The sequence below is a fragment of the Lytechinus variegatus genome, chromosome 14 (genome assembly GCF_018143015.1).
Source record: "Lytechinus variegatus isolate NC3 chromosome 14, Lvar_3.0, whole genome shotgun sequence".
Classification (NCBI taxonomy): Eukaryota; Metazoa; Echinodermata; class Echinoidea; order Temnopleuroida; family Toxopneustidae; genus Lytechinus; species Lytechinus variegatus.
The window spans coordinates 3,020,268-3,037,267 of NC_054753.1; the positions used below are offsets into that span (position 1 = coordinate 3,020,268).

At 37.4% G+C, this 17,000-nt stretch overlaps 1 protein-coding gene across 1 annotated transcript; it reads right to left on the reverse strand.

Moving 5' to 3' along the window:
• Positions 1-1,182: 1,182 nt before the first annotated feature.
• On the reverse strand, positions 1,183-16,417 carry LOC121428164. Its single transcript, XM_041624760.1, has 5 exons — positions 16,350-16,417; positions 12,211-12,335; positions 4,163-4,284; positions 2,263-2,584; positions 1,183-1,823 (listed from the first exon to the last, which is right to left on the reverse strand). Exons 2-5 carry the CDS (start codon positions 12,326-12,328, stop codon positions 1,618-1,620), a joined length of 768 nt encoding a protein of 255 aa, XP_041480694.1. The 5' UTR covers positions 12,329-12,335; positions 16,350-16,417; the 3' UTR covers positions 1,183-1,617.
• Positions 16,418-17,000: the final 583 nt, after the last annotated feature.

The following is a 17,000-nucleotide window of genomic DNA, read 5'->3' on the forward strand; positions in this document are numbered from 1 at the left end:
TCAAAGTAAATTGACATTTTTGTCAACATATTTATAGATTTTGCAGGACATTTTTGTCTGCTTTATTTTGGGTATGTGTTGTGCATGCATGCTTTACTGTGTGTGTGTGTGTGTGTGTGTGTGTGTGTACATGTAGGGGATAGTGATGGTGTTCTGCATTACATCTGGATCTGAATTGTGTGCAGGACCGTTAGGTATAAATGCACCAGGTTAGGAGAGGGCGCAAATAAGTTTAGTCGAAACGTAGGTGGCTTTCTTCGATCTTGGCTTTAAACACCTCTGGTGATGTACATGTAGTGCTGACAACTTCATTAGGGAGTTGATTACAGGCCAAAGTTGTATTCACAAAAAACAATTCTTAACTGCTCTGTGCTACAATGTCTTATTTAGAAACACTTGGGAGTTATTTGTTACTTGTTTCTCTACCACATTAGTAGCATCAAAGTTTACAAATTTCTTAGCTTTGATATGTTTGGGTCTTGCTTTAATAAGAAATTTATCAACAGGAAGGGCAGGAACCAACCCCTCGACCACTTTAAAGTAGGATGTAAGTTTCAGGACTTGGCGTCTTGGGGTAAGAGTAGGCAGGTTGAGATTAATTCTCTCATCTTGGTAATCGAACCTGGTTCTTGAGAGCTGTAGTCCCCACAGATGATTATTTTATTGCTTGCGGCATCAGTTTGCGCAATATAACACACCCTTTCGGAAAATTCAAGGAACATCTAGTAGAAATGAACCAAAGTTTAAGATGAATAATATACCGGTAACTCAAGGAATAGTCAGTAATTTCAATTGTTTCAATGTTTGCTTTATTACGTGTCTCTATAATGTCAACATTACTGAACTGTTCATTACTGTAATACAATAAAATGTAGAAAGTATGACTGTTTAGCATAAATTTTGCAGAAGTGAGGTCATGTACATTTGGAACTGCGGTTCCTATGATATTTGTTTATTTCCATCAATTTCCAACAGGTAATTACACAGTATGAAACAAACTAATAAACATTTCAATAAATGTTTCGGGCAATTCCACAGGTTGGTCCAAATCATGTAACGTGAGTAACCGACACATTCCAAAGATTTGCCAGGAGCATAATAGAATTTCCCAAGTTTTGTTTTTATACAAAGGATAGTCAGACTGTGTACTTTGTTGTGATAAGGAGATGTTTAGTTCCTATCAATAATAATGGAGTTACAGCTCCAAGTATGAGTCAAGTTGTCTCCAAATGTAACGTGAGTAACCGTGGAATAGCCCTTTTCATGGTTTCTCCTAAAAAGCAAACACGTGAAAATTATACACTGCCATGGGTATGAACGGCAAAATGTCTAAAATAAAAGGAGCGTTGTGATAGCAGATAATATTTAGATTCAGATACTTTAGATAGATGGATGACTTCATTAAGGCTTCAAATAGTGTGATGTTAATTTTAATCAAGGGTTTCCAATATAGGTTTAAATTTATATTACAGCTGATTTGTTGTGATATGAAGCAGAAATTGTAATCCTTGCATATCATTCTTTTAGGTGTGCAAAAGGTAAATTTGAGGATTCAAGATATGAAGCAAACAATAGATTTAACTTGAACTTTGTCAGAATGCCACAAAGCAAAACCTTTTACTTGGCATACACATAGTAGTAGCTTCCGTTCCAGGTGTATCTGTTGCGATTCCATTGGTCATTGATGGTAGATGCCCCTGCACCCCGGGGTGAGAAGAAGAGCGTTTGGAAGAAGAAACGCCCTGATATTCCATTAGCTGGTGGTAGCCCCCCTCCCTGTCCGCACTTGCTGGAAGAGCCCGGGATGCATGTCACTTGGTCAACTGTAGGATGAGAGGAAAGAAAGGAAATAGGCTTAAATACATATACATTGCGTCCCTGGAAAATAACAAGTGAAACATTCCGGATGGGGGGAGGGGGGGGGGCAGTCAAATGTATTGCTGTACACATGCGTGACCAAATTATTTCCAAACACCTCCTAAACAAGTTTTTTCTCTGCAAAATAACACCTAAAGAAGTTTTTCATGGGCTTTATTTTACACATTTTGGCTCCTAAAACACCCCTTTAAACGCTTTTTTTTTGGGGGGGGGTCGATCACGTATGTGTACAGCACTATATCTGATTGCCCCCCCCCCTCCCGGATGAAGCACCGGTAGCGATATGAAAAATAATATTAACTAAGACGGGGGGGGGGACAAAAAATATCAGTGTAATACGTGGAACATGTCTGTGAGAATTCACATAAAAAACGCGGTATTTACCACTGTCAGACCGGAATTCGATACGAGTGTGGTCGTTGCCGTAATCAGGAATGAACAGAGGTGTATCCTCGAGCCAAGGAATAGATCGGATGGTGAGGCGAGAAGGATTGACGCTGTCATCGGCCTGCATTTTGAAAGCAACGTCAGTCTGGACCAGGAACTGATTGTATTTGAGATCCATCATCTCTTTGACTTCGGAAGGGGTAATGATGTCGAGCGTGACCTCGACGGTGTTTTCGTCGACGTAGTTCCATTCGGTTCCCCGATTAGACTGGCCGTAGCGGGCCCAACCTCCTCCCTCGACGTCCATCTCGCAGAATACCTGCAGGTTAAAATAACAAGATGAAAAAGATTGGATGGTGGTTAAACCGCGGTTTTTGTCTCACCTGCATAGCAGAGTGACACTATAGGCGCCGCTTTTCCGGTGGCGGCGGCGTCAACATCAAATCTTAACCTGAGGTTAAGTTTTTGAAATGATATCATAACTTAGAAAGTATATGGACCTAGTTCATGAAACTTGGCCATAAGGTTAATCAAGTATTACTAAACATCCTATCAGAGTTTCATGTCACATGACCAAGGTCAAAGGTCATTTAGGGTCAATGAACTTAGACCATGTTGGAGGAATCAACATCAAAATCTTAACCTGAGGTTAAGTTTTTGAAATGTCATCATAACTTAGACAATATATGGACCTAGTTCATGAAACTTGGACATAAGGTTAATCAAGTATCACTGAACATCCTTCATGAGTTTCACGTCACATGATCAATGTCAAAACTCATTTAGGGTCAATGAACTTTGGCCGAATGGGGGTATCTGTTGAATTCCCATCATAACTTTGAAAGTTTATGGATCTGATTCATGAAACTTAGACATAATAGTAATCAAGCATCGCTGAACACTTTGTGCAAGTTTCAGGTCTCATGATTAAGGTCAAAGGTCATTTAGGGTCAATGAACTTTGGCCGAATCGATGGTATCTGTTGAATTACCATCATAACTTTGAAAGTTTATTGGTCTAGTTTATTAAACTTGGACATTAGAGTAATCAAGTATCACTGAACATTCTGTGCGCATTTCAGGTCACATGACCAAGGTCAAAGGTCAATGAACTTTGGCCGAATTGGGTCTATCTGTTGAATTGCCATCATAACTTTGAAAGTTTATGGATCTGATTCATGAAGCTTATACATAAGAGTAATCAAGTACCACTGAACATCCTGTGCGAGTTTCAGGTCACATGATCAAAGTCAAAGGTCATGTAAGTTCAATGAACTTTGGCCATGTTGCGGTTTTTGTTGAATAACCATCATATCTCTGTAAGTTAATTTATTGGTCTAGTTCATAAAAAGTGGACAAAAGAGTAACCATGTATCACTGAACATCTTGTGCGAGTTAGAGTAGTTTTCAAAGTCAGCACTGCTGCTATATTGAACTGCGTGATGCAGGTGAGACGGTCAGAGGCATTCCACTTGTTATCCACTTGGACTACGTCTCTGATCCTGTAATATACCACATACAATGTAGGCTAAAACCCATTTGGTCTGTTTTCAGTTTGGTCCACACTATACTTGGTCTAATACCCACTTAGTCTAATTGCCATTTAGTCTAATGTTCAGATGGTAACCTGACCACTCCGGTGACATTACACTTGCTCTGGCGACAATTTCTCCCGGCTTTAATTCGTTGAAGATATAGGGTTAGGGTTGCAATATGGTTTTATGGAAGGTTTATGGTTAGGTTTAAGTTGGTCATTCTATTATTTTGTAGAATTTGCTGGAGCAAATGTCGCCAGGGCAAATGTCATGGAACCGTTTAATCCACCCCAATAGATGTAGGCCTACAAATTATTGATCACAAGTTTCTTGGAACACTCCAGTAGTTAGGGTAACCAGTACCTTTCGGTAAAGGCCAGCTGATTCGATATGGTAGAAATCACTGGAAGCATCGGGGCACGCATCCTTCACATGTTGGCATGACAACGCTGGGTTGTTTGGAGTTCCAAAGGTACTACAGTCTCCTGTTAAGAAAAAGGAATTTGCATGTTAACATTGCTAACGAATAAGAAGGAACGAGGTTGTCTTTTCAGTTCTTACAGTCTTCTTTGGCTAGTCTGTGAGCAGGGGCGTCGATCCATTTTTCAGATTGGGGGGGGGGGCAAAATCATTAACGTTCCAAAGGCGCCGGATCGTACAAAACACCCACACACACACACACACACACACACCCTCACACACACACACACACATATATATATATATATATATATATTATATAGATAGATATATAGATATATATGACTCATGAGACACAGTCACGTATCTCACCAACAAATTAATGCGAGCGCAAAGCGCGAGCTGATTTTTTTTTTTTAGTATACTGACAGGAAAAGCGTGCCTGTTTAGAACTGTTTGTAGTAACTCATGAGGAGGATACAAATCACACGACACAGATAGTACGAGTGCCGAGAGTGCGCTAAAATACTTTATATTCTGACCTAAAAGCTTGATATCTGAGCATTTTTGGTACCAATGATTAAGATTGGTATCTAAAAAAAAAAAAACAATAGATGCGAGCGCGAAGCGCGAGCTAAAAATTTAGATTTTTCGATCTGAAAAAATGAGAGTTTAATGGACGTTTTTTTTATAAAGAATAAGATACATATCCAAGAAAAAAATTATTGCAAATCGAAGCAGGAGTTCTTTTGAGGCATTAAAGTGAAAAGGGGACATTTGCATTTACCTAATTTATCATGAAAAGTATGGGTTTTTGCTACAGAAATGATGCGAACGCGAAGCGCGAGCAGGAAATTTTTATAATCCAATCAGAAAAGCGGGCATTTTGAGCACGATATGAAATAAAGAACGAGATGTGTATCTCATTCTCGCTTGTAGTATCCCGTAATTAGTAACCATCTGGAATAAAATTATTGGAAATGGTTTTTTGACTGATTTGAGTAGGTATGGGTGTCAACATTTACCAAAAAAAGTTAGGAGGAATACGGGTTGGGGAAAGTGCTTTTTTTCAAGGTCAAAGGTCAATGACCTTTTCATATATACTGTATAATGGTATCTCTGAGATGGAAAGGCGCAGGTTGGTGATAATGGTGTCAAAATGCACAAATTCTTACCACAATATTAAATGAAATGAAATAAAATACATTCAGTGCTCATTCACCAAGAAATTCAAGGTCAAAACCTTTCGAAGGTCAATGTCCTTTTTTACATTATATACCATATACGGTATAATGGTATCTCTGAGATGAAAAGGCGCAGGTTAGTGATCTTGGTGTCAAAATGCAGAGTTTCTTACAGGAAGATCAAATAAATCAAATAAAATACATTCAGTGCTCATTCACCAATGAAATTCAAGGTCAAAGCCTTTCAAAGGTCATTGACCTTTTTTACATTATATACCATATACGATATAATGGTATCTCTGAGATGAAAAGGCGCAGGTTAGTGATCTTGGTGTCAAAATGCAAGGATTCTTACAAGAAGATGAAATAAAATCAAATAAAATACATTCAGTGCTCATTCACCAATGAAATTCAAGGTCAAAACCTTTGGAAGGTCAATGTCTTTTTTTTTTACATTATATACCATATACGGTATAATGGTATCTCTGAGATGAAAAGGCGCAGGTTAGTGATCTTGGTGTCAAAATGCAGTTTCTTACAGGAAGATCAAATAAAATGAAAATAAGTACCCAGAGTGCATATTAATCCATAAAGTTCAAGGTCAATGACCTTTTTACATAGGTTATATATATCGTATAATGGTGTCTCTGAGATAAAACGCTGCATGTTGGTGATTTTGGTGTCAAAAAGCAATTTTTGGAAGAAGATGAAAAGGCACAAAATAATTTAAGAATTATCCCTCACCTTTGATATCCAATGTCAAAGGTCAAAAGTTCATAAATATTGATATATCCATTCATGATTCCCCCCAAAAAAATTAATTCATTATATTCACAGTTTTTGTGAATAATAGAAAGAAAGATAGCTATTTGTTATGAAAACTTGGATGTTTAGTAATTTCACTTCGAAATAAGGATAAATAATGGCCATGAAAAATATACTTAGTGGAGGTCAATGAACTATGTAAAAAACGGCTGGAAATTTAAGTAAATAGGTCAATAACTTGATTGTGGCATGTAGATATATAGTGATTCTGATGGGAAAAAGACTCACCTGCGTGGAAAATGAACAGAAATTTAATAGTTGATTCCCGGAACAATGATGATGTCAAAATACAAGTTCGAGGTGAAATTTAAATCAAATAGCACTCTTTAATATATACTGTAGTAATGCATTGCAAAAGTGTAAAAATAAAAATCATGTATGATATAATTTGAAATGGTGAAGTTGTCTAAGGTAGCAGCATTTAGATATGCATTTTATAAATCTAAATCAAGGTACTAATTTCTCTGTAGCAATATTTCACTAACCTCAAATGCTACAATCAATACTATAACTTAAGCTGTAAATGGAAAAGATAGGCATCATCCAAGAACATTTTCATATAGCCAGGGACAATGATGAAGAATTGAAATAATGCAATCATTAGAGCTGCAGCTTTTGTCATACTAAATGCAGTTAAGTGTCTCAACTTCAGCAAAGAGTAATCAAACTCTTGAAAACCTGACTTTTCAGGACTTTGATCTGGCCCATTCAATGAAAGCCTTATGTTCTGTCAAGGGATAACATACCAGGATCTAGATTATTACTGATATGTTGCACAGCTTGATCCTCAAGAACTGGAAGTGGTGCTGTAGGAGTGTTGTTAGGTCAGTGGATGTGTAGGAGTGTTGTTAGGTCAGTGGATGTGTACTTGTAAGCTATTATCTCCTTTTGAATTTCATTACTACATGCCTAATTTGTGCATGATAACAATCAGTTGTTCTGGATCAAATACATGATCCTTGTACAAACTTATACCAAGTAGAAATAGCATCATGGGTGATCTACGGCAGCTAGAGAGCAGATATGAAGTTTTGTCATGCAGCATTAGCATCTCAAGAGATTCTGGCAGCTCGCAATGAGAGGTAATTAATAATAATACGGGAATTCATCTTTGTTAAAGTTGAGATACATGCCATTTACTATGACAAACACTGCAGCTCTAATGATGGCCTTCATTTCATCTTCATCGTCATCCCTCTGCTGTTTGGAAATGCTCTCAGATGATGCTAGCTGTGACATGAGATTTAGACCTACATGTATCCTATACATTTTCAGAAGATTAAACTAATGAGATGAATTGACTATCGCTGGAGAGAAAAAGACACGACAACCTTGATTTAGATATTATGATGCATCAAATTTCAAATTGTATAATCCATTTCATTTTTTTTTTCATTGCTTTTGGAAATACATCGCAGTATACATGGTATATGAAGAAGTGTTATTTGGTTATCACCTTTTTTAAACTTAATTTCCACTGATATTTTGGAAAGAGTTCATTGACCTCTGACCCCTAAATACATTCTCCAAGACCTTACTTCAGACTGAAATTATGAAACCTCCATGTTTCCATTGCAAATTAGCCATCTTTATTTATATTATCACAAATATGAACACATAGGATACATGTTTGGTTATTTTTTTATGTCATACAGATTACACACACACACACACACACACACATATATATATATATATATGTATAGATAATATTTCATCTGAACTTGGAATTCAAGGGTGAAACAATATTCTGAATACTGATTTTGGTGTTGTTTAATCTACTGGTACATTTTGGCACCAAGATTACGAACCTGTGTTTTATCTCAGAGATACCATTATCTTATGTTAAAAAGGACATTGACCTTTGTCCTTGAATTTTAAAGGTGTATGTAAATTCTTGATGCTTAATTTTATTTTATTTAATTTTCCTGTAAGAATCTGTGTGTTTTGACACCATGATCACCAACCTGTGCCTTTTCATCTCATAGATACCATTATACAGTATGGTAAATATAATGTAAAAAGGCCATTGACCTTTTAAAACCTTTGACCTTAAATGCCACTGGTGAATGTCAGTTCTAAGTACTTGAATTCATTCTATTTTATCTTGTAAGAATCTGTACATTTTGACACCATGATCGCCAGCCTGTACTTTATCATCTCAGAGATACCATTATGCAGTATAGTATATAATGTAAAAAAGGTCATTGACCTTTGAAAAGCTTTGACCTTGAATTTTATCGGTGAGTGTGCATTCTAGGTACTTAATTTTATTTTATTTGATATTCTGGTAAGAATTTGTGCATTGTGATACCATTATCACCAACCTGCATCTTTCCATCTAAGAGATACCATTATACAGTATATATGAAAAGGTCATTGACCTTCGCAGGTCATTGACCTTCGCAGCAATCCCAACATCATTATCAAACCAGCAGACAAGGGCTCTGCGATAGTCATTCATAACAGAGAGGATTATATAGCTGAAGGGCTTAGACAGCTTAATATATACCCCCACTTACGAGATGAAATCAAGTGACCCCACCAATGACCAAGTAAAAACAATCAAATCCACTATTTTGGAAACTGACTTTTCACCCGATATCAAGAAGAAGCTTATCCTCCCTAAACCCTCCTGTCCCGAGATTTACTTTCTACCTAAGATTCGCAAAGTAGGAAATCCCGGTCGCTCCATAGTTTCTGGATGTAGTTGCCCTACTGTGCAGATCTCGAAACTCATTGACACTATTCTACGCCCTCTCGTGACAAAAAGCAAATCTTACCTTCAAGATACAACTGATTTTCTCCGCCATGTCAAGAGAATTAACGATGAGGGTCCCATTCCTTCAAATACTATCCTTGTTTCCGCGGATGTTTCTTCCTTGTATACGAATATACCGCACAACGAAGGTTTAATCGCTTGTACCCAAGCTCTTGACACCCGTAATACACAAGATCCCCCAACGAACCACTTAATTCGACTTCTTGAACTTGTCCTAAAACTTAATGGCTTTCAGTTCAACGGGCGTTTCTACCTCCAGGTAGATGGGACGGCCATGGGGACCCCAGTAGCACCGTCATATGCAAACATCTTCATGTCTGATCTCGAAGAAAAATTACTACAAGCCTCCCCTACCAAACCATTTAGGGAATCCTGGCGCCGTTACATAGATGACATCAATTTCATTTGGGTCGCTGATCAGGAATCCCTTCAGGAATTCATCCAACATGCCAATTCATTCCACCCCACAATTAAGTTCACATTTGAATCATCCCCACACCAGGTACCTTTCCTAGACACCCTCCTTTACATTAAAGACAACGCACTCCATACTTCCATCTACAATAAACCCACAGACAGTCACTCATACCTTATTCCTCAATCATGTCACCCATCCCACACCTTCTCTGGAATCCCTTATAGCCAAACCCTCCGTATCCGCCGAATCTGTTCAGAAGATGACAAAACTAATGCCGCTCTATCTCAACTAAAAGACCATTTAACATCCCGTCAATATGACCCAAGTCTAGTTGAGAAGGGCATCAACAAAGGAAAACTCATACCACGTTCAGAACTACTAACCTATACCAAGAAAAATCAAACAACACGAACACCATTTGTCCTAACCTACCACCCAAAGATGAAGCAGTTATCTAAAATTATCCACAAACATCTCCCAGTCCTCCACCAAGACAAGGCAATGAAAGAACTGTTTAAGGAACCACCCATGATCGCTTTCCGCAGATGTAGATCTCTAAAAGACCTTCTGGTATCATCAAAGATCCCCAACTTAGACATATCGACCCCTGAAAATCCCCAACAGGTAGGTTCAACTAAATGCAGTGCACGCAAATGTTGCATCTGCCCATTCATCGAAGAAACCACTCATTTTACCAGCACAGTCACGGGCCAAAGGTTCCCCATTACCCAACATATTCATTGCAAGTCCAATTTTGTCATATATCTCATAACCTGCAAGAAATGCAAGATGCAATATGTGGGAAAAACAACAACCACCCTATACACAAGAATGAGCAACACGAAATCCGATATTAAAAAATTCAACACCAGCAGAACAAAAGACATACCCATTGCCTCTCACTTCAATAAAGAAGGCCACTCCATAGAACACATGCAAGTCTCTGGCATAGAATTAATCCGGAATAAAGATGCTACAGTAATTCTAAGAAGAGAATCCTTCTGGATTCTCAAGTTGAAAACCCTTAAACCGAACGGTATTAATGTAGATGAATGAAGATCGGAAGATGTTTCTTTTCCTTTCCTACCCTCCTTTCTCTTTTTTCCCCTTTCTTCCTTTCTTTCTTTCTTTTTTCCTTTCTTCTTTCTTTCTTCTTTCTTTCTTTCTTGAATTCTTTCTTTCCTTCCTTTAACCTTCTATCTTTCTTTCCTTCTTTCGTTCTTCCTGTAATTGTTCTTTTTTCCTTCTTACTTCTTCTCCTTCTTCTTTTCCCACTTCCTCTTGCTCTTCATCTTCTTCCGATGTTTGTCTTTCATTCATCTGGTCGGAACCTTAATTGTATTTTTGTATTTTTATATACTTGGAATGAGTACATACATTTTGCTTTTTGCCGTCCATATAGTTCATACATGTATTTCTACGCCATTTTGTAAATATAATTAAATATGAATAGAGAGTAATATATTTTTTTACCTTATATCCTATATGTCGCACGGAAAGTCACTCCTTTCCAACCTTTATTGCTCATTAGTTCTGCTCAAATACACACATTTTTCTGAGTACGCCCTCTTCGCCTTTAATACGTTTTACTTTGTAAATAACACACGCACGGTACACAACACCACCCTAGTTCAGGAGAATTTGCTATGACCCATGTCAGGTACTTTTCACTTTACTTTTTCATTTCTGTTGAGTATGATCCTTAGTTTGTTATTCCGTGTATTACCATTTGATTTCTCTTATTCTTTTGTTTTGGTTTTGTTTCAATTTGCTATTATTTACATTTTGTTTGTTCTGTTGCTTATTCTATGATTTGCTTTATTTGTTTTGTTTAGCAAATAAAAACTGAAGAAGGCCAGGGCCGAAAGCTTTACAACATAGTGTATACTTTGCTTCATCCTTGATTCTACTCTACTCTTCACACACACACACACACACACACACATACACATATATATATATATATATATATATATATATATATATATATTGGTATGGTGTCGAAAATCTGTTTATCTGACGGTCAATTGGATCAGGGTCGCCTTATCCACTAACCCGTCTCTGTGGTCTAGTGGTTAAGGCACCGGCGTTCAAAGCTGGGGGCTCGGGTTCGATTCCCGGCAGAGACATTTTTTCGGCAGCACCAATTTTTCCAAAGGGTAGATAGCTCTGGGGGAACCTTGATTCAAACTACGCCTACCATTGTTCTCTTCATCCATTTCATTACATAATATTTAAAAATAAAAGAGTTGCCAAAGCTGTTGTACATGTATAGCTTCTCACACACACACACACACACACACACACACATATATATATATATATATATATTTTGCCCCCCCCCCCCATCTGAAAAATGGATCGACGCCCCTGCCCAGTGGCGGACCCTGTCCGGTGGAAACAAAGCATGGGGGCACAGCATTGTTCACAAACAATACAGTGCCCCTCCAATGCTCTGTCTCCTCCGGGTCACAGTCCGCTACTCTATCGGTACAGTGTCACACATCCTTGTCGCATTGCCAATGTGAGGATCTCCATAGCATTATTGATTGCAATATTCAAATGCTCATAACTTTCTCACTATTTGTCCGATTTTTCTCAAACTTTCTTTATTCTTATTCTTTGATTTTTCTGTTTCTAAACAAGCCTATTTGTTCCAAATGTTTCATTCCCCTTTAATTTGTGGTTGCGGATTTTTTTTTGCGTATCAACATTTTCCTCCGAGAAATTTGCCCCCCCCCCCTTTGGAAAATCTTGGATCCGCCCTGATAAGATACGATACCTGCAGTTGATTGACAACCAATCATTCCGTCAGTAATGTAGAGTGCCGGACCGAAGGCCGTTGTGCTGACAATCGAAGTAATAAACAAGATCAGAGCGATGCACAGATTCGATGCCATTTTTGTCCTATCAACAAAACAGACGCAGAAAGATATTCCTTCCGACAATTGACTTCAGGGGAGCGTTTCATAAAAGGACTCGTCGGACGTTTTATCCGACAGTTACCATAGTAACAGTGCCTCTAAGCCAATCAGAATGAAGGAAAGATGTCAGATCTGACATCTTGTCGGACAAAATTGCTGATGAAATGCTCACCAGATGTTGGTTTCTTGTACAATCTCACTAGACTACGGAAAATAAAAATGAAATATTGGTCTTCAATATTGTGTTAGTACCATGCAAGTGAGATCATATTTCTTTTAATCTGTAAAAAAAAGAAAATCAGAACTGTTTGAAAAATATAAGCGTTCGGGGTGAGTGTTGAGTGAATTGTTATAGGCCGATACAAGTAGATTATTCTCTCAAGGAGCTCAATCACAATTGATATCCGGTAATACCTCAGTCACATTCTACTGCGCCCGTGCGGCGAGTCGAAACAGCCATGCTAACATTTTTTTTGTTAATAGATACATATAGGTGGTTTTAATAAAAATGGATAAATGGCAGATTTCTACTCGCCGAACGGCCGCCGTAGATCAAATGTGACCGAGCTGTTAGAAATGCAACCTAAATATGAGTAAATGATTTGATATGTCAATACAAGAATAATTAATCAAACGAATTCATTAAAATTTTGGACCGGGATCGAGGTCGGGGGGGTTCAAACCCGGCCGCGTCAGACCAAAAGACGTTAAAAGATGGGAGTTGCTGCTACCCTGTTTTGGCGTTCAACAATTAAAGGGATAGAGCCTCGTCGATCTGGTGCTGCACAGCGGCTGCCGGGCCCACGATCAATTGGGCAAAACAAATTTTCGGAGTATTTCATTTCTGGGGAGCGTTTCATCAATATTTTCATCCGACAAGTTATCAGATCTGACATCTTTCCATGATTTTGATTGGCTGTAAGGCACTGTTCCTATGGTAACTGTCGGATGAAATGGGACTTTTCGGATAAAATGTCAGACAAGTACTTTCATGAAACGCCCCCCTGGTGTCTACTTTGAAGAATAAAATATTGATTTTTTTTTTATATCACTGCTGCATCGACAAAACAGTGTTCACCAAAAACTACAATATACAAAAAACTGGGGGAAAAAGACCGGGCTGCCATATACAGTCGTTTGCCCTCAGTGGTGTACTAATGAGGGGGGGGGGGGAACAAGAGAATGGAAAGAGAGAAGAGTGAAATTATTATTATCTAAGTATATGTCAAAATCTATCTCAAAAATTTGATATTTTTTCTAATAAGCTATGTCGCAATTTTTGCTTTCTTGCTTTGCTCACTCTCAACTTTTTATAAATTTGCAAGATACGCCATATCTAGCGCCCTCACTTTTTTGGCTTCTTACGTCACTGTCCTCACTTTGGTTCGGTGTTGTGGCTTCATTTAGATGTAAATGAATAGATACATAATGTAAATACGTACTAAATTAATGAAAAATACTGAATGATTCAGTCTTAATCTATTAACCCTATCTAGGCCGGGAATCGCGTTTTTCACCGCGCCGCTCGCTGACTTTTTACTTTCAAGTCTTGCGCAACTTTGGAGACCAATTTTACGTCACCCGGGTACGTGGTTCGGAAATTACGCAACATTATGTAAGTGCATGTCAGACCAAAATTTGCTTAAAAACATGGTTTTGTGTACAAAGTCAATACAAATTGTGTTTTCAACCAAAATCCATAAATGTATGATTATTTTTAGTTTTGCTGGTCTAAATGAAATTATTTTATGCTTTATATGATCTTAGAAAAATCCCCAACAAATTTCATTAAAAAATAATGAAAAATAAAAGATTAAAAAACACTTTTTTTAATATCACCTTTATTCAAAACAAAACAAAGGGAAGTTACAAACAATGAAAATAAGTCTAGGTTACTCCTTTTTTAGGACGAAGTACAGGACTAATAAAAAATATACAGATACACAATATATAACCATGATAACATATCACAATCAAATTTACATGAAACGATTATACATGGTGATTGCAGAAAAAAATTGAAATAGATCAAGCACACTCCCTTACAACTGAAATGAAGAGAGGATAGAGGGGGGACAGAATGAGTGAAGTTTATGAAGGGAAATAGGAGGTGGAAAAGTGTGATGAATGAAAAGGAGGGGGGGGGGGGGGGACAGGATAAAAGGAGAAGGAAAGAAAATGAAGAAAAAGAGGAATGAGAAGAAGTAAGGGAGTGCAATACAAAGTTTTGTGAATGAGATATTGCATTATTGGCATATAATTTACTTCTTTACAAAAATCCTCTAATTACTTATACATCCAGAAGACTAGATGAGCTGACAAGATAGCATGGATAATTGAGAAGGGAAATAGTAGAGGGAGAGAGAGAAAAAAAGGGAGAGAAAGATAAAAAGAGGGTTGAGAGAAAGAGAGATGGAAGAGTGGAAAGGTGAGTGGAGAAAGAGAGAAGCCTTCCCATGCAATGTGATTTATCAGTCTAAAACAGTCATATCTGTCCATTGCGGCTCTGCCCTAGCATTGAAGATCACATATGACCCCACAAGAGCTAGTTTACTTATCTTGCGAAAGGTGTCCTTACATATTCTACTATTTACAAGACGGATAATCTTCTTAATCTGTTGTTTGTTTTCTTTAGTAATAACACCTCGACTTCCAACTTCAAAACAAATCAACTGTGTTTCACAATTGGCTGCCCTAATATCCTCATTCAGCATATCCTCAATATTTTTTTCATGTACACTTGCTAAGAACACCACAAAAAGTTACTATACCAAAAATTATTACATTTGGAAGTTTTTTTTAGGGAGTAAGAGGAAAAGGTATGATTTCGCATACTAATTATGCATAAATTAGCATAATCAGTAAATAGTGATTCGCATGAAATAAATTGCTATACAACTTTGTAGATTATGTCCCAGACAACCCGCGTGCCAATTTTCGGCGCGGTCGACGGCCGAGATCGCATATCCCATATGAACTCCCAAAATACCCCGGCCTAGATAGGGTTAATTTGTTTATAAAATATTTATTCATTCAATTTGTTCATGAATAATATATTTATATATTCATTTATTCAAATGAATGTTCTCTTAATATTTCGATTGGTGAATAAATAAATACATGAATGAAGAAACAAATAAATTCATCAATCAATAATATGAATATTGAATGAGCGAATAGAAAATTGTTTGAAAAATGAAAAAAGATAAAGGAATAACGAATGAATAAAGGAATGAATGAACGAATTACACATTAAAAACGCATTTTTAAATTTTTATACAACGCTGTTTAGTTTATGAACCTCACAGTAATTGTTTAAACAGTTTAAACAAGTGTTCAAATCTTCATCAACAAAGTTTAATTTTCAATATCTAATCTTCAATGAATTAAACATGATTGTTTAAACTGTTAAACAAATACTGTAAGGTTCATATAGTAAACAGCGTTGTATAAAATCTTAAAAAGTGTTTTTTACTGTGTAGGACTGCAATCAATAAATAAATACATAATCAATCTTTCGGATTCCTCGGCAGGAACATTTGTGATATCATAGCTCAGATGAGCAGGACGATCCTTCCAATATGATGATATCTACTAGTGTACCTATGGGGGGGGGGCAGACTGTCCCCCCCCCCCCCGACGAGTCACAACCCATGCAACAACCCCCCCCCCCCTCCTGACGAGTCACAACTGATCCCTGACGAAGTTGAAGACCTCTTTTTTTTGCTTGTCACTTTTTTTCTGGTACGAAATGCTTTATTTGTGGTTGGAGACATTTTTCGCGGACGATTTTGTTCCCCCCTGTGGAAAATCCTAGGTACGCTACTGATGACATCATTCTATCATTTCTTATTTTGTTTAATTTATATCGGTAAATAAAATATAATCAGACCGATGAAGGGTTTGCTACAGTATGAACACAAAATATCGTAATAAACATAATAAACAATGCAGTATAAAACGTATAGGCCTATTACGGATTTATTGTGTGACTTACCCTCTGCGAAGAAAACTCTTAATAGATTAATATACAAAAATGAGTTGTTTCTCGAGCAGTTTATTCTGATGTTATGCCTGCTTCTGAAGCTTACAAAGAATGAATATGGAGTCGCTGTGATAGGCGTTTTTACTATTGAAAACAACCAAAGTAAAGGGTTCGTCCACGCCCACTTTCACTCTATATGTGAAGCCGTAGGATCCCGGGTAAAGAAAATAGATATGCTTTAATATTACAGGCATATTCGCGAAATTCATTGATTTGATTAGTGGCCACTCCCACTTATCAATGGACGTGAATGATTGGTCTGTTAAAAGAAAAGTCTCGTGTGCAAAATATTTAAGACAGACGCTATTAAGTTTCCCCGAACCAATAAACCACGCCCACTTTCCATCATGCATTATTTTATGACCGAACAGAATGTATTCAGCATTTTGATTGTGTATAGGGATGAGCCCTTGGGACGAGGGAACGGTGTGTGTGTGTATCTTTAATTGCCTGACACAGAAAAGAAGGCATGGTATAAATTTTCCGAGGCATTTTGATATCAAAGTTGGGAACTGGTCTATTTCACACAATTACAATGTGTTGAATCTGATTTTAGACCGGTTCCAAAGATGATTTTTTTTATGTTTTGACCACCTTATTTGG

Bases quoted from the DNA above. Each gene is read 5' to 3' on its own strand.
- LOC121428164 (XM_041624760.1), bottom strand. From the start codon at position 12,328: ATGGCATCGAATCTGTGCATCGCTCTGATCTTGTTTATTACTTCGATT. The intron at 2,585-4,162 runs GTACTGGTTACC...TTTAACCTGCAG, and splicing joins CAGCTGGCCTTTACCGAAAG to GTATTCTGCGAGATGGACGT. The intron at 1,824-2,262 runs GTAAATACCGCG...CTCATCCTACAG, and splicing joins CGAATTCCGGTCTGACAGTG to TTGACCAAGTGACATGCATC.